Below are 26,767 nucleotides of genomic sequence, written 5' to 3' on the forward strand. Positions count from 1 at the left end.
AATATACAGTGAAACACTGTTACTCTTTCACAATACACTAATCACAACACCATGAGAGTTGGGGCCTCAAGTTGTGTCAGCTTGCACAAGGTGAAAGCCAGACATGAAAGAAATCACACTGAATCAATGTTAATGAAGAAACATGTATGATTTAGTGGTATGAGTTGCTTATGATGTTCATTTACAGTCCCCTACCCAAAAGGTATACTATTGATGTGACGTGACAACAAGGAGTGATCATTTCTAAGGGATATATACAATTTCACAATGTGTTTGAACCATTCAAACTGTAAATAGAACAAATTAGAAAGGGTTCAAACTATCAATACATGTCAAATGATTGTTTTTAGTGAAAATGGATTTTGTCTGCCTATTCAAACTGACATCAGGTTTACTGTATTATTTAAAATTTGGATAAATTTGCTTTTGTTGACCATGTAATTGGATTATTCCCAATAAGGTCACCATGGATATATCAGTATGACAGGACCACAACTAATTCTACATCTTCTTCACAAATCCCTCTCAGGTCCATGCTATATTGGAACAGATCTGATGCTTGCATACATTCCTAAAATTTCACCATTTTATCTTGCTCACAGGCACAAATATTCTAAGGCCAAGCAAAAAATTGTGTGTTTCCTTAATTACACATTCTTATAAATAAACTTTGTCTTTTTTTTTACAATATTTTTGAAAATTTTAACAACTTTTCACAGAGAATTCTTGTTGCTGTTTTCTTTAGTTTATTAATTGTTCTTTCTATCTAATAAATTACAAAAAGAACCAGGAACTGTTCTGAACTTTATAAAACAACATTCTTCTTCAACCAAACCTGCTAAATTCATTTTCAGGCCTTCCTAAATAAAAGAAAAACAATTTTTTTTGCATGGCCTTAGAAATATGTACAGCAATCAGTCTCAACTCCATGATGCCATTCAAGAAGACTGGAGGAATTTCAGCCAAGTTGGACACTTACATATACTAATCTGATACTGTGAATTGAAATTGGTATTTCACAGCAATGAGCAGGCTGAGCAATGAGATATATGTATAGAACATTTACTATATGATAATGTTAACTAAAGTCAGAAGAGAAACGTTAATGACTGTTACAATGTTGAAAGCGTTTCCCCAGATAAATTCTAAATTGCTGTATCTTAACTATTTAAAAAAGTATTGACAGTTTTAAGAAAATCTATTAGAGGGGTATATAATCTTTTCATTCACACTGAAGGCTTTTCACATTCTCTATATATGGCATTTTGAATGAAATATATTTTATAATTACACAAGATATTCAGAATGAGGCTCAATTTGTTTAAAATACAACGACAAGATAAAGTTAGTTATCTATATTTAAAATTCTCAGTAAACACAGTTTGAAATAATTCAAATGACAATAAAAACTGCATTATAAATAGACATTTTTTTTGTCTTTTTGATAATTGAACAAGAAATCATAAAATGGAAAAATGTTTCTCTACAAAGCCATATACTGTCAAACGCTAATAATTTAAGATATCTTAATTAGTATGCTTTATAATGTATCATATATACCATTTACCAATGTAAAACATCATCATCATCAGCATTGGGAACAACCTTGACATTGTATCAAAGATAAGAATAATGACGTACATTACAGAAGTCGTCCACTAATAACCTTGAAAATTTGTGAAGGTCAATAGTCATTCTAGCCATCCATTCCATCAACTCCATGCAAACAGTTGGACTTTCTTCAACTCTACGTACAACATACATTTGGACATGCAATTTGGGAGCGAGAGATTTTAGTCAATGTGACCAAAAAAATCAGAACGATACGCGAAAAAAAAAGGAGGAACTTTTTTTCAAAATATGAAAATAAAATGTCTGTTGTTTTCATTGTCATAACACAAAGATCTCGGTCGATACACAGGTTACAATATAAACCATGCATGTTGAAAATTTGGTAAATAAAATGTTTTCATACCAGGTTGAGAAAGAGCAGAGGAGACTGAAACATCTATCAACAAACAAAACAACATTTAAAATGAGTACAGAACACTTACATCTCATGTGTTACCACCAGGTGGCAGCACCAACAGAAAATCTACCACTAGGTGGCAGCACCGACAGATACTTTTGAACAGTAGATAAAGGTGGCAGCACTGACACAAGACATTTAGCACAACCATGGAAACAAAGTTTACTAGTACATGGTAGCACCAAGGTAATATGTCCTACAGTAGGTAACAACTCGGATATGGACATGGCCATCAGTACCAGGACCAAAAACTAGCAAATACCATTAACTGACAGTTACTAAAATTAAAAAAAAAAAAAATGATAACTTTTTTTTTTTTAATTTGAAGTATAGTGTCCTGCACAATAAATTGGTTATATCATTTTTCGAAGTTTGAAATTAGGATTGTATAATACGTAAGTGTTTTACAGGTCAACATTTTAGTAAATTGGGTCTACCTGATCACAATACATACTATGTTTTTCTGTTGGACGGTTTTTCTGGGTTTTATTTGTAAAATTCAATTTCATGATATCAACATTGATCAATGTTATCTGTTTCTCCACGATTCAACATAAAAGGCCTGGTTTGAGGAATCCAGGTTATCTAGGATATTATAACTGTTAATAATTTTTCTTGTATACTGTTGATAATATGATTATGCTTTTCTAAGTAAATGGGACATTATCTATTCCAAGTATATAACTAGGTACTGGTTATATAGTATGTTATTCATATCATGTAATTACATCACATGACCGTGTACAAAACAGATCATGAGGATCACATGACAGAACTCAAAATCAGGGGACTTTGATGTGATACAAGGTCGTAGTTACCTTCTATAATATATATATATATATATATGATTATGTAAAACGTCATGTGACAGTCATATGATATATATATATAGATATAAATGGAGTGACTTGTGTGAACAAAATCGGCAGATAGTGTGACCATGACACCGAGTAAAACAATACAATATTGTGTACCTCATTAATGAAAAGCAGACAACCATCAGACCAGGATCACTGCTAATGGTACGTTTATAGGTTTGGGCTCAGTAAACATATATAGATCAAAATCTAGACCCATTACTACTTATGGCATGTCTCATCAGCTCTACAAACATTGATGTCTTTAATGTTATACTCATTACAAGCTCCTGAAAATTTACCTTTATAAATGAATTAGGATGTTTCCATAATTTTCATTCTCTTGCCCACAAAATCTTTCTCTTGAAATATTGAGAACTTTTTGCGTTACTTTCAAGAAAACATCAATACTGGAGATATAAAAGAGATCAATATTTTAAATCTGAAGTCTAACCATTTATATTTCTCACTCAAATTAAAACGGACTGTGACCAGGATTTCTGACATCGGCTATCCTGGACTAATGGTTGTCAAGTTAAAAGCAGCTAAATACAAACATATGAAAAAATCAATGATAAAAGTTAAAATCATGTGTAATTGAGGCATCCATAAATAGAACAGTTTCCATGGTGACGTGGGGCCAGGTTTAAGTTGAAATGTCACAAACCACTGCCTGGTTAAAATTTGAAATATTTTCTGTATTTTTCAAAAATACTTCATTAGAATTGAAAACTTTCAGTGACACATGAAACATTATACATGTAAAGAATATTTTGAACTTTGTTATTTCAAGTCTTTGTTTATACATCCAATCACGTAATGCTTAAAACAATTTCTTAACCAATCAGATGATCAGTGACAAATGAGGTTGTGCCCACTGTTGATATTAAAGTGACAGAAGAACATGCTGTATATATATATATTTATATACAATACTGACATAAGGCATGCTATGACCCGGTGCTTAACCTCTCAGGCCAGCCCGTTGGAAGGGCGTGACCTCTGGGGTCAGCCCCTAGGGAGAGGCATACCTTGTTGGGGTGAACATTGCTGTAACAACTTGACCTTTGAGGCAGGGACCAGTCCTTGTAGGTAGAAAAAACAAGATGACAATGAAATGAACAAGATGAACTTTGACCCAAGCATCAAATCATGGAATTCAGGTTTGCACTGACAACAGATGATGGTATTATCAACAACAGGCCTTTAAACATTTCATCTAATCAATTGACCAATGCAAAATCAACTTCATCAAGCATGATTGGAAAAAAAATTGGTCTATTCTGGCAACCCCTGTAGACCTGAAATCCAACTTTATGTGCATGTCTATCCAGTGTGAAAAATCAACATCAGACTGAGAAGCAGCTTTGTTTGGATGAGAAAACGCCTTTAAAAGAGACAGGACTGCTTGCCTAGTACAGGCGGTCTTCAATGTGGAGGTAAAACTTGTGTAATCTGAAGTTCTTTCTGTAATGTTCCTTGTACTTTTGGATTTGAACAGTTTCTAAATCTACATGACTTGATCGAAAAGAGAATAAGTAGATCTGATGGATGCTCCCCAAATAAACGCTCAATCAAAAATTTTTTTTCTCGTGTTTTTTTTCCAATATCTCAATTTTAAAAAATTCTAATACAGTATTACAAAACATAAAAATATGTATGATAAATGGCAGCCAGAAGGAATCCGAGATTGAAGGGTTATTTATATATGACAAAATAACAAAGGACAATAACTCCTAAATTAAGCAAAAGAGAGTTATGGTTCTTGCACATTGCACTTCTCCTTATCAAGATCTCTCTAACTATGAAGTTTCATTTTGATACCGATTATACTTCTGGTGATATGCTCTGGACAAAATTATGACAGACAGACAGACAAAGTGTCAATTTTATGCTCTACCTTCGGAGATCTTAAAGATAGATGTCCCAAGCCTTATACAAGAAATATAACATTCATTGTATGCATTCAAAAATTAACACTAAAACACACACCATCCAGCATTGTTAGATGTGTTATGAATGAGAAAAGTCACAACTCTACAAATGAATTAATATCTACACAAGTATCTAGACATTAACAACATCTTAAAAGGTTAAGTTTAAATTTCTACTAAACTACATACAATCTAGAATTCTCCATTTATTATTATGGTACTTTCAAATGCATGAACAAAGTCTTGACATTGTAGGAACATGCATTTTTATTTTAGGAAAGTTGGTTTTTATGAAACTATTCTCAATGACAAAACCAGCATTTCTCAACACAAAAATCATGCAAAACACTAACAAGTTAGCTTTAAACCCAGAAAGACACTGAAGACTTCAGAAGATGCAAGCCTTGAACTTAAGTCCACAAAAGATTGAGGACTTAAACCTACTGAATTGTAGACTTGTAATACAAGTTATCTAAGCAGTGAACCTAACAAAAAAATCAATTAAGACTACAATATATGTCTTAAGACTAAAAAATCACCAAATCAAAAACCACAAACTATGTAAGTCTTAAACTAAAAATCATAAAATTAAAGACTATCAAAAAGTTAATTCTCAAAGTTACAAAGTTATTGAATTAAAGGCAACAAAAGATCTACATCTTAAACCAACAAAATCATTAAAAATTAAACACTACCAAAACAATATTCCTAAAGCTACAAAGTCACTGAATCAAGACTACAAAAAATCTATGTCATAGACCCATAAAATACTTAGTCAATGACAACAAAATTTCTAAGCCTTAAATCCACAAAATCAAGAATTGAAGACTACAGTTAGTGATGCACAAAAGCAGATTAACACTTGTCATTTTAAAAATCACATAGATCACGTACTGCAATAATTATGCAGGTGAGAGTAAGGTTACAGGCTGATTATCTCCCTTGCCAACGTAGTTTGCAACAGGAACATGTCAACAAAGAAAACACTACGGGGAAATCTATGATTAATAGCTTACACAATCATTATCTTCTAACAAAAGAAATCAATTTTCAAACTCCTTGTTACAAAACCAGTTGACCACAAAATAACCAGGAATTTTTCTACATAGTATTGAACAGCTATACTTCAATTTCTATTTTTTATTTCTTTTTTAATGCAACATGGAAACAAAAATAAATTTTTTCTTTATTTTGCCACCACATGTATAATATGTTATTTTTTGCCATTCACATTAAACTGCAACATAGGGTATACATTTCAACATTAAAACGTACTAGATCTTGGGTTATGAAATACAGAAAGTGCAAAACAAGCCTAGCATGAAGTTGGTCGTACATTTTGGAAAGAGCTTTTTCACAAAGACTACCCTTGTATAATTATTCTGTACTTCCATCTATTTTAAAACTGAAATTAGATTCCTTCCTTACAATATGGCAAAACAAACAACCAACATCATTCCTACTGTCACAATAGTATCTCCTTAATATAAAATTCTCAACAAACGAAATGTTTGTTTATGTTTCTTGTTTGTTGTGAAACTGACATAAACACCTCATTAAGATTCATATGTCAAAGGGCAATGTTCAAAGTAGTTTATATATCATAACGACATTGATATTCCCGTATAAGTGTTTTATCAACAGAACATCGAGGGCAGACATGCCATAAAGCTGGTTATTTTCGTGGGAAAATTTGTTGTACATTAGAGTGATCACAAAATTTCATTCTAGAAATAATAAAACTTTTATCTATGGAATATTCTTTTACATTTAAATCGTTGAAATAAATTCGATATTTTTAAAAGAAAATCACAAAAATTTTGACCAGTGAAAAGTTTAAGTTCTACTATATATGTCATATTTATTACTTTGTCCATCATTGTCATTCTATTTACTGCTAAAGAAATTATCTATAATTATCATAATTACACCATAAAACTCTGCCCTCTCACAGTTTCTACACACCCATAACTCATTAAACAGAGATGGGAGACGGACCAAGAGGAAACAATGTTAGAAGGACTTCAGGATGCAGCAAGAGCGCTTTGCAACACAAACACTACCACAAGATGCACAGACACTTCAAGTTTGGCACGATGCCATTGTTGACTTCATTACCTGTAGGATGTAGGACTGAAGAGTGGGAGGTGGCTATAGAGAGACATTGGAAAAACCACATTAGGATTCATAGGTCAAAGGGCAAAGTAGTCCATTAACATATGATTAAGACAGGTCAAAGGACAACAATAACTTCTCAGTTTAGGAAAAATAAATCTACAGCCCAGAATTTTTAATAAACAAAAGGACTTTATAATTGGTATCTTTATATACTCTATCAACTCATTTACATAAATTCAAAGGGAGATAATCAAAGTTTCAAAGCATAAGACTATTAAAGAACAACATTTTTTTTCAGGAACAAAATAAGGGCAATATTGCTTATTGGAGTTACATGAAAAAGAAATCCTTACTTCTATTTAAGTCAATTCTTTGCAAAAACCTGTTACTTGAAAACACAACATCTTAATTTTATTACTCAGGGTAGGAAATGATCTGTTTTGATGAAATAGTACAATAACATCCCAGAAGCCATCAGTAAAACAAAGATTATGTTTTGGGATACAAAATAATACAAAGAAAAATACACCAAGAAGTCTAAACATACAAGCCAGACACAGGATCTAAATGACACAACACCATCAACTGTCCAAATCTGTGATAGATTTACACTCATGGTGTTTAACCATCAGAATCTGTGTTATAGATAGATTTACACTCATGGTGTTTAACCATCAGAATCTGTGTTATAGATAGATTTACACTCATGGTGTTTAACCATCAGAATCTGTGTTATAGACAGATTTACACTCATGGTGTTTAACCATCAGAATCTGTGTTATAGATATATTTACACTCATGGTGTTTAACCATCAGAATCTGTGTTATAGATATATTTACACTCATGGTGTTTAACCATCAGAATCTGTGTTATAGATAGATTTACACTCATGGTGTTTAACCATCAGAATCTGTAACAGTGTTTCAGATACATTTACACTCATGGTGTTTAACCATCAGAATCTATAGCAGAGTTATCAATATATTTACACTGATATTTCAAGGAAATTTCTAAATGCCTTGATACCAATTTCCTATAAGACAACTATTGAAGCAAACACATTTTTGTAAACAGCTCATCGAAAAATGCCAAAACTTAGGTTCTCATCCTTAAAGAGCACAGCTATAACTAGCATCATGTTGAGAAAAAAAATATAAATCACATTCTGTGAAAAAAAAAAACCATATCATAAAAACAAGGAAATATCCCAACAAACACTAGAGACTAATAATAGTCAAAATAAGAGTAAAAAAATTCACAGGTGGCTGATCGAGGAGAGGGCTGTTACTTACACTGCGTTCACGAGGAAAGGTCGATGCGCTGTCGTCGGTGGAGATACCCTGGAGGCTGCTCTGACTACTGGACTTGCTACTTAAGTTACTACTTGGCATCGAGTGTTGACTTGTCATACTGCTCGACTTACTGGTACTACTGTCTATATTATCATCATCCTGGCAACACAACATGGCAGACAGTTAATCAACATGTCTTAGGCTGGCGTTTTACAGACCCTCCGTATGTTTCATCAGGATCATAATATTGGATGACAAACCCAAAATGTACATGTTAACATCAATATTACTGCCATTGTGACAATAATTATGTGTCGCTGAACATTTCCAGGATTACTGAACCAATATTACAATCCAAGATGTAAATGGACGGATCTATTAGAAGTCAGAAATTTTAGATTAAGGAAAAAGATTAGAGAAAGAGACCATTGACAGTACATATGCTAGATTACCTACACATTATATTTGTAAAATACATGAGGCATATCTCCCCAAAATCTGTTAAATTTTCATAATTGGTACGGAACTCTTTTGTGAAGGAGATACATATACAATGTGATAGAAACGTAGCATACATACTTAAAAGGGAACCATTACAAAGGTTTACACTTGTTCACAATGAAAAGCTCAACAACAATCAAATGAACAGGCACTGCATCAAATGAAAAATGATCTGAAAATATGACTTGGCTATCAAAGAAAAACTCATGATCATGCTAGAAAATTTGAAGCATTTTTTTTAACAATGTTAACATATTTTTAAAGACTATTTTTTAATTTTTTTTTAACATTTTAACAAGTACATGCAAAAGTACTGATCAGCATAAAGTCAAGTTTGAACTTTTTACTTAAATTAGGAAAAATGATACATTGGAAAATTTGACGAAGAAAATGTTTAGCTAAGCAAAATACATTAGTTCTTCTTTGCACATCTATTTCTATAAACAGGACTGAAATCGTGCATGACTTCATAATAAGGATACTGACAAAATCAATAGCTTGGTTAATCTTAACATGATAGCAACTATTTGAAATTTGAAAATCACAAAGTTAAAGTATAAAACAAACAAGAAAATGCACATAACTTCAAACTGGAGAAGCAAGTAACAGCCAATAAAAACTAAAATTGACGAAATTCCAATATCTTTTTTTGATTGGACCATCATGTGCATTTTCAATTTTTTGCTTTGTTGAAAACCAGATACACATGCCTTTTCAAACTTTGCCAGTACAGTAAAAAACTGAAAAGTGTGGTTCAGTCAAATGTAGCAGCAAAAAGGCCCAATGGACTTACTGGAAACCAACAAACATCAGCACTTATCACTGTAATGTGCTAAACTTAAAATCACACAATTACAAGAATTTGATCAATAAAAACTTAATTGTTTATTTCATATTCAACAGATTTGTACAAACTTGCACATGAAATTGTGTTGAAATCCAGAACCAAAAAAATTCAAGGAAAGAGCTCCTCAAAATGTTCAATATTTCCAACGTTTTCCATTAACGTTAATGCTAAGAGACTATACATGTTAATTTCAATCAACTGACACTAACTGGTGTGTATTGGTTTGGAGTGTATAGTTAACAAATCTAAGATATATGCAACACAAAATAATGGTGACAACCCTTTTCGGTGAATCTATGTAACAGGCCATTCAGCTAGTGTTTCTCTTTATAGTTGGAAAGTTGAGGTACATACATTTCACTTTCCAGTAACATTAATGAGAGGTATTCTGATAAAGGTCATCTTGTTGATCATTTCATCACACTAACCAGGTGCATGTGAAAAACCAGTCATCATAAAACTGACTGGAAAACAAATACTGAGATCACTGACCAAAGACCTGAATTATCTGTGATATTGAGCGGTTTTCAATACAATGGTCAGTCCCTTATACAGAAGTCATTCAGGGTAGCTGACAGCAGTCTCTCTGTGTACCTACTTGACAAAAGTCTGGACAGTGGTCAGTGAGTCAAAACACAGACAGACAGCATGCAGGCTGCAGGCAAAAACCACTGGACACACAGCAACCGTCAAGCTGAATAGGGAGCAGACTTACCAGAGAGGGGTCACATGGACTGACCTGGGAAGAATCGTCCGTCGTAAAGTCATCAGATGTTGGTCCATTGGAACTGTTCTCGCCCTCGATTACATCCACCATGAGAATCTTCTTCATGCGGCGATACTGAAGGTTGTCTAACTCTCGGACTGCGTCCTTGGTGCGCTGAATTAGGTCTATAATGACACTACTGGGACCAGTTCCCTCCAGAAAATGATGCTATAAAACAGATCAATTATTATATGAATAATTTCTAACTTATTTCTGTAAGAATATATGGTCTGAAAAATCATCTTATTTTATCCTTTCCTATACTGTTTCTCAGACAAAAATCATATGGCAAAATGATTGTTTTCATTTCAAATTCTCACAATTTCAAAAAACTTTTTTTTTCCTTCTTCAATAGTTCCATGTTACAGCATGGTCAATGTCATCTCGGGTAATTCTTTCAGTTTGAAATCGACCGAGAACCTTTAAATACTGAATTATATATTATACAGTTGGTAAAAATTATGTAAATTTTGTCTGCTAACATGCAGATAAATTTCCACTAAAAATCTGTTAACTACAAGCGTGAGCCTATAATAATGTTTCTAAACAGACGTTACTTTTAAAATCTCTGAGGAGGATGGCCTATCACAGGGAAGTTTGGCGAGGCAGGAGTCGACAAAGTGGCGGAAGTCATCAGACCACTCCCCTCCCGCCAGAGTGGGCGGGTCATTCTGGGCGATGTGATACAGAGCACTCATGGCATTCATATTAAATAAAGGTGGCTTACGCTCAGCTGAAATATAAGTCATATACACAAATACTTTAGGGACAGCTAGTAAAATCATCTTTAACACAAGAGAAAATCATACAAGGCATCATATCATTAACATCTTCAATATGGGTGGCTTGTGCTTCTTTTGTGACTTTTTTATTGAAGAAAGTGGATGTTCACAAGTGAACTTTTAATTGGCAATGTCAGTAAGTGTGTTCAATCACAGAAAACAGGGAACATCTAAAATGGTTACTACAATCAAGAAATCAGGCCATTTAAAATACAAAAAAAACTTACCCAATTCTATACACGTGATCCCCATGGACCAGACATCCGACTTGCCGTCGTACTGACCCTCATCCATAGCTAGAATCACTTCCGGGGCCATCCAGTAAGGCGTCCCCACAAATGAGTTGGCTGGACTTATCAAGGATGCTGACCCAAAGTCCGCTGGTTGATAAAGAAATGCTCAGATGAAGCAAAATGTAATTTTTTTTCAACTTCTAATAAAAGAAGTCCTTTCATGCTGACAAAACTGTAAAGAGTTTAGAAAATATTCTGAGACAGTCTTAATCCGACGTAAATCAGATAAATGCTTCATTCATTGGTTCTCTGGGTAATTTTGCTTGGTAAAATGTATTTGCTGAAAAATTAATTTGACATTTTTATACCTACTGATATACATAGTTCATGACAGTGATCAAGAAAATGACTGATAATAAACAATGTCAGGAATATATAACTGTGACCTATTTTCAGGACTGTCCAACCAATAAAGCATGGTCTTTGTGAATGTAACAGTAACTTTTTTATTGTTAATGATCTTCTGTAGAATAGAAGTTACAGCACAACCCCTGATTTTCCAAGATAATGAGTTTTACTTTTGTTCTAAATACCTGCATTAAGCCCAGAAGGTGAACACTTTCTCCCAGACAAGGAGTCAGGGATGGTCTCAAGAAGGTGAACACTTTCTCCCAGACAAGGAGTCAGGGATGGTCTTAAGAAGGTGAACACTTTCTCCCAGACAAGGAGTCAGGGATGGTCTCAAGAAGGTGAACACTTTCTCCCAGACAAGGACTTTCCCAGACCAGAAGGTGAACAAGACAAGGAGTCAGGGATGGTCTTCTACCAGACAAGGAGTTAAGAAGGTGAACACTTTCTCCCAGACAAGGAGTCAGGGATGGTCTCAAGAAGGTGAACACTTTCTCCCAGACAAGGAGTCAGGGATGGTCTCAAGAAGGTGAACACTTTCTCCCAGACAAGGAGTCAGGGATGGTCTTAAGAAGGTGAACACTTTCTCCCAGACAAGGAGTCAGGGATGGTCTTAAGAAAGTGAACACTTTCTCCCAGACAAGGAGTCAGGGATGGTCTTAAGAAGGTGAACACTTTCTCCCAGACAAGGAGTCAGGGATGGTCTTAAGAAGGTGAACACTTACCCCTAGCCAAGGAGTCAGGGATGGTCTTATTAAAGGACACTGGCAAAGCTTTTGTAAGTAATGTTACTGATTAGTGACATGTATTAGTATACAGCACTTCATCTTGTAAAGAAACGTGCTCCTGTTTTACCTAGTTTTACGGTGCCGTTCTCAGTCAGCAGTATATTGCCCGCCTTGATGTCTCTGTGTATCTTGCCCTGAGTATGTAGATAGGCTAGGCCCTCCAAAGCATCATGGCAGATGGCAGCAATCTCTATCTCCTTCAAAGGTTTCTTGTGAACTGGAATAAGTTTTAGATGAAAAGTTTTCAATCATTCAGCAACATATCTCATCTCTTAGATCATACATACTTAAATACAGCTACCGGAGATTGATATCTATCATTGTTTACTTAAATACATTTAACCAGTAGTATTTGTAGATCAGTCCTACATTTTGAATTGAATTTATATCTCACACACATAGTACATATAAATCTCATTCAAATGTGCTAGGCATTATAGCCTCATTGTCTACACCTACAACATATTACTGACCTTCCACTATGTCAGAGGCCGAGCCCAAACAATACTCCATCACCAGCTGCAACAAGCATAATGAAATACATTAATTTTCCCTTCAACAGACAAAATATATTTTCTCATCCCTCTGTGTATCCAAAAAACACAAAAATGCATAAAGTTGAGTCTTTGACAAAGACTGAAGTAAAAATAAACTCTCATTACATTTACTAAGGTGTATTTGTGGGAACATGTACACCTAGTAGCAAAAACGCAATGATATAGCAATCTTGATACATATAGTCTTTATTTATTGGGATGTACAACTGAACAACTTTATAATATATTTGACAGGCAATGCCAATTTGGTGACAACCAGACAACTCTGCCATATATGTTTTTTGTTTTGTAGATAAAGATGTCTCTAAACTCAGAGGCAAGATGGGTGGCATCAAATACAGGGCTCTCGATCTGCCAGATTTTGGGCCGATATTCGGCCCTATTCCCAATGCAAAATAGCATCTTTTTTTCCCAATTTAGACCCCAAGTTCTCCCAATTCTAAGGAAAACACCATTATTTTTCCCAAATCTAAGGGCCCCGGGCCCCAGTCCCAAAATGGGGTGTGAGAGCCCTGAAATATATCAGATACACACAGAGATAACATCCATGAGAACAACATGGTTTTAATGGCACCCTTACCCATGCTGTGTGTTCACGGAGATAGCACCCTTTGTAGTCTATAACATGTCTGTGTTTTAACTGTCGCAGGAACTTCACTTCTTTGATGATATCCTGCCATTTCTGAAAAGATTGCCATAAACGTTGAAAACTTCACTCTTATTTCAGAAATCTTTGATATATCAGAGACCAAATTACAAAACAATACTTTGATAAATAATTATCATGCAGGACTAACATTGTAAGGTTCAAAGTCCTATCTTAAGGAACATCTTGATAAATATTTGTCACACAGGACATAAGGATCAAAGTCCTATCTTAAGGAAATATATTAATATATCAATGAAACACTGGACTTGCATCTCGAAATAAATTGATGAATAGTTGTTAACTATGACTAACGGTAAAAACCTGAATATATGGATAAAGGGAACTACAATCATCTAACCTAAGAAAGGGGAGATAATCACACTAACTGCTTACCTCGTTGGCTTGTTTCCCATTGTAAGACATCTTCTTGATGGCCACAATTTCCTTGTTGACAATATTTCTGGCCTGTAATATTCAGAAACAGTCATTTAAAGATTTAACATTTAAACATTTAATAGCAATAGGACCATTATTAAATGATTAAAACAGCTTGGAATTTAACTTATTGTCATGGCTGCCATATTGAACTTTTGACGTGGACAAAAATCAAATAAAAATTTTCTTTTGAGTTTCGCTTTCGTTGATATTCCTACCAATTCAGCTCAATGGCATCTTTGGAACCTGAGAAGAAATCTGAAATGTGTTTTTCAAGATGGAAGTCATATTGAATTTTGGACCCCAAAATGTAACAACACTTTGCCAGAACCATTTCAGCTCAATCCTACTGGTGGAACTTGAAAAAGTTTAAAATGTCAGAAAGTTTACATATGGCGGATAAGAAGGAATGAAACAAGAAATGCTACTGGTCATCCTGTCCTTTTAGGAACTTTTCTTTTTTGGAAAGAACTATGTGTGATATTACTGTATTTTCCTGGCTATAAAATGGACCATAATGTAAGAAGCAGTGCTGGTTCTTAGTGACCTGATCTACATATAGGACACACCGAAATATATGCTGCATCCTTTCTTATGATGTGGTAACCATTATGTTCACCAAATTTGTTGATATAACAGACAACGGAAGTCAATTTATCAAGATCATCAGTGAAATGTTTAATATAAATTTGCAAATTAATTATTATTAAGTCCTTATATCTAAGATGTGTTTGAAAGCATAAAATAGCAATTATCAAACTTGTTTGGCTTTGGAGCCTTAAAAGGTTGTCTCTGCACAGATATTGTCTCTGCGCAGATATAGGACCTGACGTTACATACAGTTTACTTAACAATATCTCAATCGGTGTCTGTATTGTTAAATAAAAGCGAAGGCCCTCGCCTGGCGACAAAATTCTTAAAGTTCAATATTATTTCTTCTTGTAAGTTACACAAAGCCATTCTTATCATAAACAAGCATGGCATTAGAATTTGACCCAATGATCAATCGATTCCATAGGCAACAGGCTATTGTAAACTGCTATGGCTTCTGAAGCAACCATGAAAGTTCAGAAGATATTTTTGCAACTCATATTAAAAGCTATATAAATCCAAAAGAATGATATTTTTATTTCAATCTTAAAATCATCCTGTACGCGGTTGCGAATTAGGGTACCTATGTCTTGTACTGGCGTATCCTTGGTTTAAATCATTATTTCTTGTTCTTCCTGGAAGCAAGACATGTTACAGCAACAGATAAGAGAATCAATAGAAAAGGTATAACAAACACAAATGATCATGACGGGCCACAAATCTAGAATCAAACGAAATTCATTACAGATGCCTTAAATATGTTGCGATATCATACAGCCCCTAATGTACACTTTTGTAGGTCACCAGCAATAAGACCATACCTAAAAATTAGTTCTTACATATCTGCATCTATTCTGTACTTGACATGAGTGCTGTGTTGATCTCCTGAATTTATCAAAGGACTCAGTTTAGTGCTAGATTTTCTTATACTTACGAAGTAAACGGCACCAAAACTGCCATGGCCGATTTCTCGTAGGTCAACAAATATTTTTTCCGGGTCATCGTTGAAAAAGAAGAGTCCTGCAATATCAGGATCTTTGAGGCTTCCTGCCTTAGAATGGGGCATGATGACCCCCTCAACTCTGACCTTGGCCTTGTCTACCGAGGGTCAAGGTCTTTAAAAGGGTACAGGAGCCTGTCTCTGATCATGTGAATGTAGTTTCTTGACCTTGTCTGTCAAATGTACCTGAGGAAATAAAGGATGACTTTATTGCAAACACTTTTAAGTTAAGGATAATAGCAGGATTTTGGGGTTTTTTTAAGTTTAAAAATACCTTACAACTGTCAAAGAACAATAGGACCAGTATGTAAACACATGGACCAGTATGTACACAAGGACCAGTATGTATACACAAGTACTAGTATGTATACACAAGGACCAGTATGTACACACAAGGACCAGTATGTACACACAAGGACCAGTATGTACACACAAGGACCAGTATGTACGCACAAGGACCAGTGTGTACACACAAGTACCAGTATGTACACACAAGTACCTGTATGTATACACTAGGACCAGTATGTACACACATGGACCAGTATGTACACAAGGACCAGTATGTACACACAAGTACTAGTATGTATACACAAGGACCAGTATGTACACACAAGGACCAGTATGTACACACAAGGACCAGTATGTACACAAGGACCTGTATGTATACAAGGACCTGTATGTATACACAGACCAGTATGTACACAAGGACCAGTATGTACACAAGGACCAACACACAAGGACCAGTATGTACGCACAAGGACCAGTATGTACACACAAGTACCAGTATGTACACACAAGTACCTGTATGTATACACTAGGACCAGTATGTACACACATGGACCAGTATGTACACAAGGACCAGTATGTACACACAAGGACCAGTATGTACACAAGGACCAGTATGTATACACAAGGACCAGTATGTACACACAAGGACCAGTATGTATACACAAGGACCTGTATGTATACACTAGGACCAGTATGTACACACATGGACCAGTATGTACACAAGGACCAGTATGTACACACAAGTACCTGTATGTATACACTAGGACCAGTCAGTTCAGACTAGGTCCTGTATTTACACAGACCAGAATGTATACACAAGGACCAGTATGTACACACATGGACCAGTATGTACACAAGGACCAGTATGTACACACAAGTACCTGTATGTATACACTAGGACCAGTATGTACACACATGGACCAGTATGTACACAAGTACCAGTATGTACACACAAGTACCTGTATGTATACACTAGGACCAGTATGTACACACATGGACCAGTATGTACACAAGGACCAGTATGTACACACAAGTACCTGTATGTATACACTAGGACCAGTATGTACACACAAGGACCTGTATATATACAGACCAGAATGTATACACAAGGACCTGTATGTACACAAGGACCAGTATGTATACACAAGGACCAGTATGTACACACAAGGACCAGTATGTACACACAAGGACCTGTATATATACAGACCAGAATGTATACACAAGTACCTGTATGTATACACTAGGACCAGTATGTACACACAAGGACCTGTATATATACAGACCAGAATGTATACACAAGGACCAGTATGTATACACAGACCAGTATGTACACACAAGGACCAGTATGTACAAACAAGGACCTGTATATATACACAGACCAGAATGTATACCCAAGGACCAGTATGTATACACAAGGACCAGTATGTACACACAAGGACCAGTATGTACACACAAGGACCAACACACAAGGACCAGTATGTACACACAAGGACCAGTATGTATACACAATGACCAGTTTGTACACACAAGGACCAGTATGTCCACACAAGAACCAGTATGTACACACAAGGACCAGTATGTATACACAAGGACCAGTATGTATACACAAGGACCAGTATGTCCACACAAGAACCAGTATGTACACACAAGGACCAGTATGTACACACAAGGACCAGTATGTATACACAAGGACCAGTATGTCCACACAAGAACCAGTATGTACACACAAGGACCAGTATGTACACACAAGGACCAGTATGTCCACACAAGAACCAGTATGTACACACAAGGACCAGTATGTACACACAAGGACCAGTATCTATACACAGACCAGATGTATACACAGACCAGTATGTACCCAAGGACCAGTATGTATACACAAGGACCAGTATGTACACACAAGGACCTGTATGTACACAAGGGCCTGTATGTATACACAAGGACCAGTATGTACACACAAGGACCTGTATGTACACAAGGGCCTGTATGTACACACAAGGACCTGTATGTATACACTAGGACCAGTATGTACACACAAGGACCAGTATGTATACACAAGGACCAATATGTACACACAAGGACCAGATGTATACACAGACCAGTATGTACACAAGACCCAGTATGTATACACAAGGGCCTGTATGTACACACAAGGGCCAGTATGTACACACAAGGACCAGTATGTATACACAAGGACCAGATGTATACACAGACCAGTATGTACACAAGGACCAGTATGTACACACAAGGACCTGTATGTATACACAAGGACCAGTATGTACACACAAGGACCAGTATGTACACACAAGGACATGTATGTACAAATGGACCAGTATGTACACACAAGGACCTGTATGTATACACAAGGACCACTATGTATACACAAGGACCAGTATGTACTCATGGACCAGTATGTACACAAGGACCAGTATGTACACACAAGTACCTGTATGTACACACAGACCAGTATGTACACAAGGACCAGTATGTACACACAAGGACCTGTATGTAAACACAAGTACCAGTATGTATACACAGACCAGATGTATACACAGACTAGTATGTACCCAAGGACCAGTATGTATACACAAGGACCTGTATGTATACACAAGGACCAGTATGTATACACAGACCAGTATGTACACAAGGACCAGTATGTACACAAAAGTACCTGTATGTATACACAAGGACCAGTATGTACACACAAGGACCTGTATGTACACAAGGGCCTGTATGTACACACAAGGGCCAGTATGTATACACAGACCAGTATGTATACACAAGGACCAGTATGTATACACAGACCAGATGTATACACAGACCAGTATGTACACACAGGGACCTGTATGTACACACAGGGACCTGTATGTAAACACAAGTACCAGTATGTATACACAGACCAGATGTATACACAAGGACCAGTATGTATACACAAGGACCAATATGTACACACAAGGACCAGATGTATACACAGACCAGTATGTACACAAGGACCAGTATGTACACAAGGGCCTGTATGTATACACAAGGACCAGTATGTATACACAAGGACCAGTATGTACACACAAGGACCAGTATGTACACACAAGGACCAGTATGTATACACAAGGACCAGTATGTACACACAAGGACCAGTATGTACACAAGGGCCTGTATGTATACACAAGGACCAGTATGTACACACAAGGAACAGTAAGTATACACAAGAACCAGTATGTACACAAGGACCAGTATGTACACACAAGGACCAGTATGTATACACAAGGACCAGTATGTACACAAGGACCAGTATGTACACACAAGGACCAGTATGTACACAAGGGCCTGTATGTATACACAAGGACCAGTATGTACACAAGGGCCTGTATGTATACACAAGGACCAGTATGTACACAAGGACCAGTATGTACACACAAGGACCAGTATGTACACAAGGGCCTGTATGTACACACAAGGACCAGTATGTACACACAAGGACCAGTATGTATACACAAGGACCAGTATGTACACAAGGACCAGTATGTACACACAAGGACCAGTATGTATACACTAGGACCAGTATGTACACAAGGGCCTGTATGTATACACAAGGACCAGTATGTACACACAAGGACCTGTATGTATACACAGACCAGTATGTACACAAGGACCAGTATGCATACAAAAATCAAACATTTTACAAAATAATGGGCATACATTTTGATACTGTACAATCTTCAATTTGCTTTTCAAGACACACTGTTGACCAGTTGTGGAAATAAAATAAAAAATTACTAACTATTAGGTGAAACTAAACAACTTCAAAGGCAAGACATTGGAAACTTATGGAAAGTGACCAAATACACAGCAGACAACAATACATTTTTTTCGTCCTTGATTTTGTCCCATGAATCTAATATATATTTATATACTTGATGCACAAACATAGATGTATCTTCCTTCCTCAAACTCAGCTAAACACAAGTGTATATATACTTAACTAGCTCAGTCAGCATATGATTAAAATGATACACATTAAAGTAACGAGTTTATAGAAGTGTCCATGGCCAAGAACATCTCAACATGCATGTTTAAATCTAGAGGCAAAAACATGTTAACATCCAGTGACAGCCAGAAATATAACAAAAATGACAACCATGTCACCATCAAAGGCACAAATTAAAGCGTGTAAACATTAATACTTAAGGCCTTTAACTTGTAAACATCAATACTTAAGGCCTTATACTTGTAAACATCAATACTTAAGGTCTTATAATTGTAAACATCAATACTTAAGGCCTTATACTTGTAAATAACTAGTCATATCTAGAAATATTTGCACATCCAAACTTATCACTACATTATAGATCTGCCAGAATCTGTTCCATACAAATATAGAGGATATTTACCCCTTATCATCATACAGGATGAAGGTTCTACAGTGGTGTCCAATATTGATCAGGATACAGACAGTACTGACAGCAGTGTGTATTGACTAATATTTATAAACCTGACGTAACAAACACTTATACCATTATATACATTTTGTCGGACCTTAAAAAATAAAAATTCCCTTGGGAATTTTCTGAATTGATATGTAACTGAATGCATGTGCATTACCATATGATAAATATGAGTGTCTAAAGTAAAAAAAAAAAAAAAAAAAAGATATATATATATATATTTTTATAAGTAGTATTGACCTATTAATTTATCCTAATAAGATCGATTTCAATTTCCACATGGGTGTTTCCTATTTTGCTGTTTAACCTGCATTAAATAGCTAATACATATTTAAAAGGAAGACCAAACCGGTAATACACAAACCTTGGAAATTATTTCTGAACTAATGTAAAATCAGTTTTTGTATTAAAACTCTTTCATTATAGAGTGTTCTTAAACACAAATTTAATTTCAATTATGATTATTTTCACCAAACTTATGAAATGAGAGGCCAAATGGGCCTACAGTGCTCATCTGCAAATTTGACCCCTGTGACCTTGAATATAGGTCAAGGTCATTTCTTTTCTCAAACTTTGTTGGACTTGATCACATAAACATACCAGCCAAATATCATGCCTCTGGGCCTTTTAGTTCACAAGAAGAAGTAATTTAAAGGTTTTAACAAATCTTATCACTGTGACTTTGAATATAGGTCAAGGCAATTTCTTTTCACAAACTTTATTGGGCTTCATCTTAGGAACATACCAGTCAAACAGGGCTTGCGTCATCAGTCGTCAGTCATCATCAGTGACAAACATCAAAACATTTGGTCCATTGGCTATTGAGAAGAAAATTATGTCGGTTGACATGGATGCAGCACCACGCCATAAGCTCACATTGGTCCTGCAGGCCAGGTGAGCTAAAACTTTTTATTTTTTTCATTCTCGTGTCCATTACATCTCCCTGATCAGATACATAATCACTTCTATCATTAATACTGATTGATGATCATGGGTCTGTTTGTTTACTGGGTTTATCACTCAATAACAGCCTGAGTCAATTTCAATCAAGGTCTAGCTGGCTGCTTCCTCACTGAACAACATGCGGGAGACTCTCTCAGTACTTATTGCAAGATTTTGGACAAGTTAGTCTTGAACTCACCTTTTTGAAAAGGGCAAGCCCTACACAAAATCATTGGGTAAATCACGATTAGACATGTTCCTTCAAAGAAGATGTTCATATGAAGGTAAAATATTTGACATTCCAGAACTACTGCAGCCCCCTGATAATTGGTCATGGAAAAATAATGCTTACACTATACTGAAACAGTCTACCATCAATATTTTTTTTTTAAGTTCTATTCTATTTATATACTATATTTCCACTGCTCCAGATCAGCTGCATTTCAGCATATTTTACACCCCCCCCCCCCCCCCAAATTTGGTGGAATATGCATCAATGATGAAATTTACACAATCTTACAAAAATGTATGAAAATTGAAAACATGAAGTTTTATACTGCACTAGAACAGATACAAAACATTATGGTTCAGATATGGTGTATTTCACGACAACAACAGTATTAAAAGGGGTATTAGTCTTGTATTTTCTGTTCACAGTGGTAAAACTTAAAAAACGTAACATGTTTTGCTTGGAATTTCAAAAATGTATTTACAAAATTGTTCATCAAGTAAGATGAATGAAGTTTTACATAACATGCAACAACAAAAATAAAAGACTATAAGATCAGAATTCTATTTCATTGCTAGATATTTACCACACAAACATGTATACCTGGCAGTTTACTTTAAACTCTAGTCCTGGTTTAAGTTTTTTGAAGTTTCATACAAAAACTTAAAAAAAAAGTATTGCTAGTAGATAACATACACATGTACAAAACACTATTCACTTTGAAATTCCTATTCTTCCACATCCAATGAAGAAAAGAATTCTGTCACAATGTCAATTTCGTATATCAATACAAACAATGCCTTGAATGCTACATGAAGTGTCTCAAAATACAAATAAATTTCTGGGCTTTGGTGAAACTACTAACAAAGAAGCTATATTTTTACCTGTGTTTAGTCTGCCACTGTGCATCTCTCTGATACACATGAATACCTGTGGTTATGTGATATGTGTACTCCAAGAATGTTTGATAGTCATAAAGCCTACCTATAAATTCTCAAATTCTTTTCATCTGGCATAGATCCTGATGTCATTACACACTGTAGCTAAAGCTATGGGAACCTCTGAATGCTCTATGACAGGCGCAATACATGTACTTTTTGATATATACATATCCATACATGTAATGTGTGCAGATGTTCAAAACAAAAACAAACATCTTGCATAATAACCCAAAATTTGAGCCCCCCCCCCCCTCTCCACTCCCTGACACACCCTCTTGAAATTTCAAACTAGATTTGTCCTCTATTTGAATCAAAATATAAATGGATTCTGTGTTTCTTTCTCTGCTACAAGTGATTTTGGGACATAATATTAGAGTCCTAGACTCATCTTTTTTCTGTGGGACTCACTAAATTTTGAAAACCTACTACATCTGATTGAAACTGGACGAATCAAAATTTTGGAAACGGTGCTCTTAGACTCACAGGAAAATTCTACAAAAATTATTTACTGCATGATGTGATCTCTTCCATCAAAAATAAGAACATGAAGTAGCTACGCAATGGACTTCGAACAAAAAATCTCTACCATATAGATATACAAGTGTACTTCTATAAACAGACCCCACCAAACTGGGAAATTATTGTGAATATCAATTATTCTGAGTATATGGTATATAATTTTCTAAATGTATTAATAAATAATGAGTATACAAAGTCATACTCAAGAGTCAGCATACTGGAGTTGATTCTTATGTAGACCCATGGCATGATACCATAAATAATCACAAAGAAATTATACAAATCTCCCCCCTCTCAAGGTGACAAAATATCAGTAACCAACTAACCAACCACCATCAAGTATCTCACAATCCAGCAACCTGTGCTACATTTTTGAACTAATCAGATGCATGGATTATTGTCATATATTGAAACAATTACTGACCTGTTCTGGGGTGAATACAAGGATTTATTACAAGCCCTGAGGCGTGCAGTATTTGTCCAGTGATTAAACCCCAAGAGTGTGGAAAATTGTTCTACTGTCCTCCAACAATAGTTAGGTTGTGGCCCCAGACCTTTGCTTGTAGAACACCATAATTTGATCCAGCAGGATGGACAATAAAAAGCAGATAACATTTGTTTTGTAATGCTGAGAAATCACATTTATATTCATGTGTGACTCAATATACACATCCTTGTCAGTCATTTTATCCTCATTCCACACAAATCATGCCACACATTGTATGTTTTTGAAAATTATAGTGAATCCACATGAAAGGCTTGTTTCAAAGACTCCAACACTTGAGTACCAAAAATCATTGGGTATCTCTTTGTTTGAAATCTAATAGAACTTGTTGAAAATGGCCCTAATGCTTTAAAGTTTGTCAGCTCATATTGTCCCTTCTGCTTATCAACATATTTCTAATAAAATCTATCTGAATATCTTCCTGTATTTTGTAAGTAACTCGATCATAAGTATCTATTTCCTTCTTAAATCAAAAGTCTTACAAGAAACACTCTAAAAATAAAATGACTTTAAATCTATTCATGTCTGTTGAATTCACACAACAAAAATATGTAGAGCGTTCTTTGTCATGTATCAATGGACTTTTCCATGCGAATATAATTTGTCCTACACTTTTGATACATGAATTTTTAGGAAATTCACAATTCTTTGTTATCAATTTCAGCCTGTAAATTTCTCAATAAATTAGAACAAAAAAGGGTTTGTAATTTCAGCTTGTAAATTTCTCAATAAATTAGAACAATACAATTTTAAGTAAATTCTTGGGCATAAATTAAAACCTATATGAAGACTTCTTGGTTGGGTATTAAAGCAGCCCCATGCCATAAAATGGTGCCAGCAGTGTGCATCAGACACTTACATCCATACATCTCAGTACTGTAAGGTATCAACACTGGTAATACAGTTTGTCTGGTGCAAGGCCGAAATAAAGGCTATAACAGTGGACATAAAACCCACTGAATAATCAAATAAATAGCATACACATTAAGTCTGTCAACTAAATCTTTTTCCAGCCAAATATGTCAAGTGAAACAGGACATACAGTAAATGTTACTTGAGATAACATTGCACATCAATTTTTATTGCACTGGCGTCCACTGCAAAATATTTCGTGGGAAAATCATTCCATTATTTGAATCTGATTTTAAGCATTCACCAATCATTTTGATAATTGTTTACACATTATACCGATATGTGCATCTTGCAGAAGATTTTCTTCTCATTTTGCTTAATTAGCTGTAATGTCACATTATGATTCTGAAAAATGTGTCATAATTTAATTTGTGTCCACTTCTAAATAAAAAAACAAATCAGTTTTATAGAATCAATAATATCAAAACATTACCAATTTTAAGAATAAGGTATGGTTGTCCAAATCATTACATGTTCTTTTGAGTGGACATCTAACAATGGCCATGTCTCGACCACACAGTTACACCGAGCTGTTGTTTGCTATAAATAAAGAAAATTTAGAACCACCAACTACTGTATTGATGAGGTACCAGCATCTGACTATGAATAAAATAAAAGGCCATGAATTCGCAATACATTAAGCTAAGTAGGATTTTTCTGGTAAGTCCAGAGGATCATTTCTAAAACTTGAGTGAGTCCCAATGAGGATCAATGCCAAGTTACAGTATCAAGGTAGTCTATAAGTAATTGTTCCTATCTAAAAAATTATAATCAACACTGGAAGATAGCAGAATTTATTTGTAGTATGTAAAAATGTCAGAAAACATTCAATATTCTATGAAGAAGTCTCTAAGAGGTGACATGAGAAGATGAACTGTAAGGCTGAGTAAACATGTTTATAGTATAAGATCATTTGACCTCGATATGCCATGTGTTACATTCCACAGAATGTATCAATGAAAGCAGGTTATTCCAGGCATGATACACATATCTTATAAACTTTGTAAACTAGACAAACAATGGTCAGAGGGCTAATATATAACATATATCACAAGTCGTTTATTCTGGGGTTACTTCAATAATGCAGATGTCACCTTATATATTGGGTGGGGTAGAATAGTGTCAAAACCGGATATCAAAGTGTGGACAGCAACATTTGTACATTTTGTTAAGAAGGCCAACCATTTGGTCCTAACTTTCAGAAGCAACAAAAATAAATGTTAACTACGTGAAATCAGTACACAATGATATATGTTTACTTTATAGACAACGCAAAAAGCCAGATACGAGCTGTACATTCCCAACTTCCGAAACGAAAAAATACCCTTAGGCTGTCGGCATTGCGACCAATAAATCGGTCTCAGTGACTAAGCTCCAATACACACAAATACTTTCTGGAAATAAATGCATTATTAACAAGTATGCAGGCTTCAAAGAGGAAAAATACACAAATGCGGACAGTATCAACTACCGAAGTACCTCCCCCCTCCCGTTGCAAGAAAATTGATGCTGATCTCTGAATGACCGAGACGAGGGTTACCATTGCTTCCGTGTCATATTCTGGACAAAATATGTCCTCTGTGTCAATGATATTTACGGTTAACGGTAATAAACTATTCCAATACAAACTTTGTGAGATTATAGTCAGATCAATAGACTTAAAACATCACTTTTCATAGTGTTTACAAGCGTACCTCTTTCTGTATTCTTTTTCCTCTTCCAATATGGCTACGGCTACGCATGCGCCGTAATAACCGGAGCTTCACAAGGGACGTAAACTTCACACAAGTTTCTTAATGCTTCTACGAACGTGATAATTACCCCGTATAACAACTGTCCAATAGTTACAGCATTACTGTATGTATCGATGTCGTATATAAATATCTCATTCAGTTTTCAAAAACTTCAGTAAAAGTCCTTCATTACGTCACCGGAAAATTGAAATACTGCAGTGAAATATTCTCACTTACCCATTGGTCAAAATAATGAGGTCAAAAATGGGCCCATCTTTCATGCATTGACTGAATTCTTGAAATACATTGTTGTTAGCGTTTGATGTGCCGTGTGGTTTCAATACACTGTTGAGGGCGAACAATCAAAGAGTATGTGTAACGAAAAAAGGACCAGTAATAATGTCAAGAGAGATTTACATTAAACCAGATTACAGGTGTTTGGAATTCTGACTGAAAATAAGAGTACAT

At 35.3% G+C, this 26,767-nt stretch overlaps 1 protein-coding gene across 8 annotated transcripts in view; it reads right to left on the reverse strand.

Moving 5' to 3' along the window:
- LOC132555950 (serine/threonine-protein kinase TAO1-like) overlaps nucleotides 1-26,452 on the reverse strand; it is a 38,945-nt gene extending 12,493 nt beyond the window's left edge. The window contains exons 1-13 of one of the 8 annotated variants that reach the window (XM_060220322.1): nucleotides 26,261-26,452; nucleotides 15,723-15,974; nucleotides 14,156-14,227; nucleotides 13,694-13,795; nucleotides 13,030-13,075; nucleotides 12,624-12,773; nucleotides 11,355-11,507; nucleotides 10,903-11,078; nucleotides 10,319-10,513; nucleotides 8,232-8,390; nucleotides 6,939-6,971; nucleotides 3,918-3,971; nucleotides 1,976-2,008 (exon numbers count right to left, since the gene is read on the reverse strand). In XM_060220322.1, coding sequence (XP_060076305.1) covers nucleotides 1,976-2,008; nucleotides 3,918-3,971; nucleotides 6,939-6,971; nucleotides 8,232-8,390; nucleotides 10,319-10,513; nucleotides 10,903-11,078; nucleotides 11,355-11,507; nucleotides 12,624-12,773; nucleotides 13,030-13,075; nucleotides 13,694-13,795; nucleotides 14,156-14,227; nucleotides 15,723-15,854 — 1,305 coding nt within the window. In that variant the 5' untranslated portion in view covers nucleotides 15,855-15,974; nucleotides 26,261-26,452. Of the gene's footprint in view, nucleotides 1-1,975; nucleotides 2,009-3,917; nucleotides 3,972-6,938; nucleotides 6,972-8,231; nucleotides 8,391-10,294; nucleotides 10,514-10,902; nucleotides 11,079-11,354; nucleotides 11,508-12,623; nucleotides 12,774-13,029; nucleotides 13,076-13,693; nucleotides 13,796-14,155; nucleotides 14,228-15,722; nucleotides 15,975-26,260 lie in introns of all 8 variants that reach the window. The other 7 variants (XM_060220321.1, XM_060220324.1, XM_060220323.1 and 4 more) reach the window with 7 other exon arrangements.
- Between the last annotated feature and the right edge of the window lie 315 nt (nucleotides 26,453-26,767).

This window comes from Ylistrum balloti, unplaced genomic scaffold (assembly GCF_031769215.1).
Source record: "Ylistrum balloti isolate Yb309-2 unplaced genomic scaffold, AGI_CSIRO_Ybal_v1 Utg370530, whole genome shotgun sequence".
Taxonomy (NCBI): domain Eukaryota; kingdom Metazoa; phylum Mollusca; class Bivalvia; order Pectinida; family Pectinidae; genus Ylistrum; species Ylistrum balloti.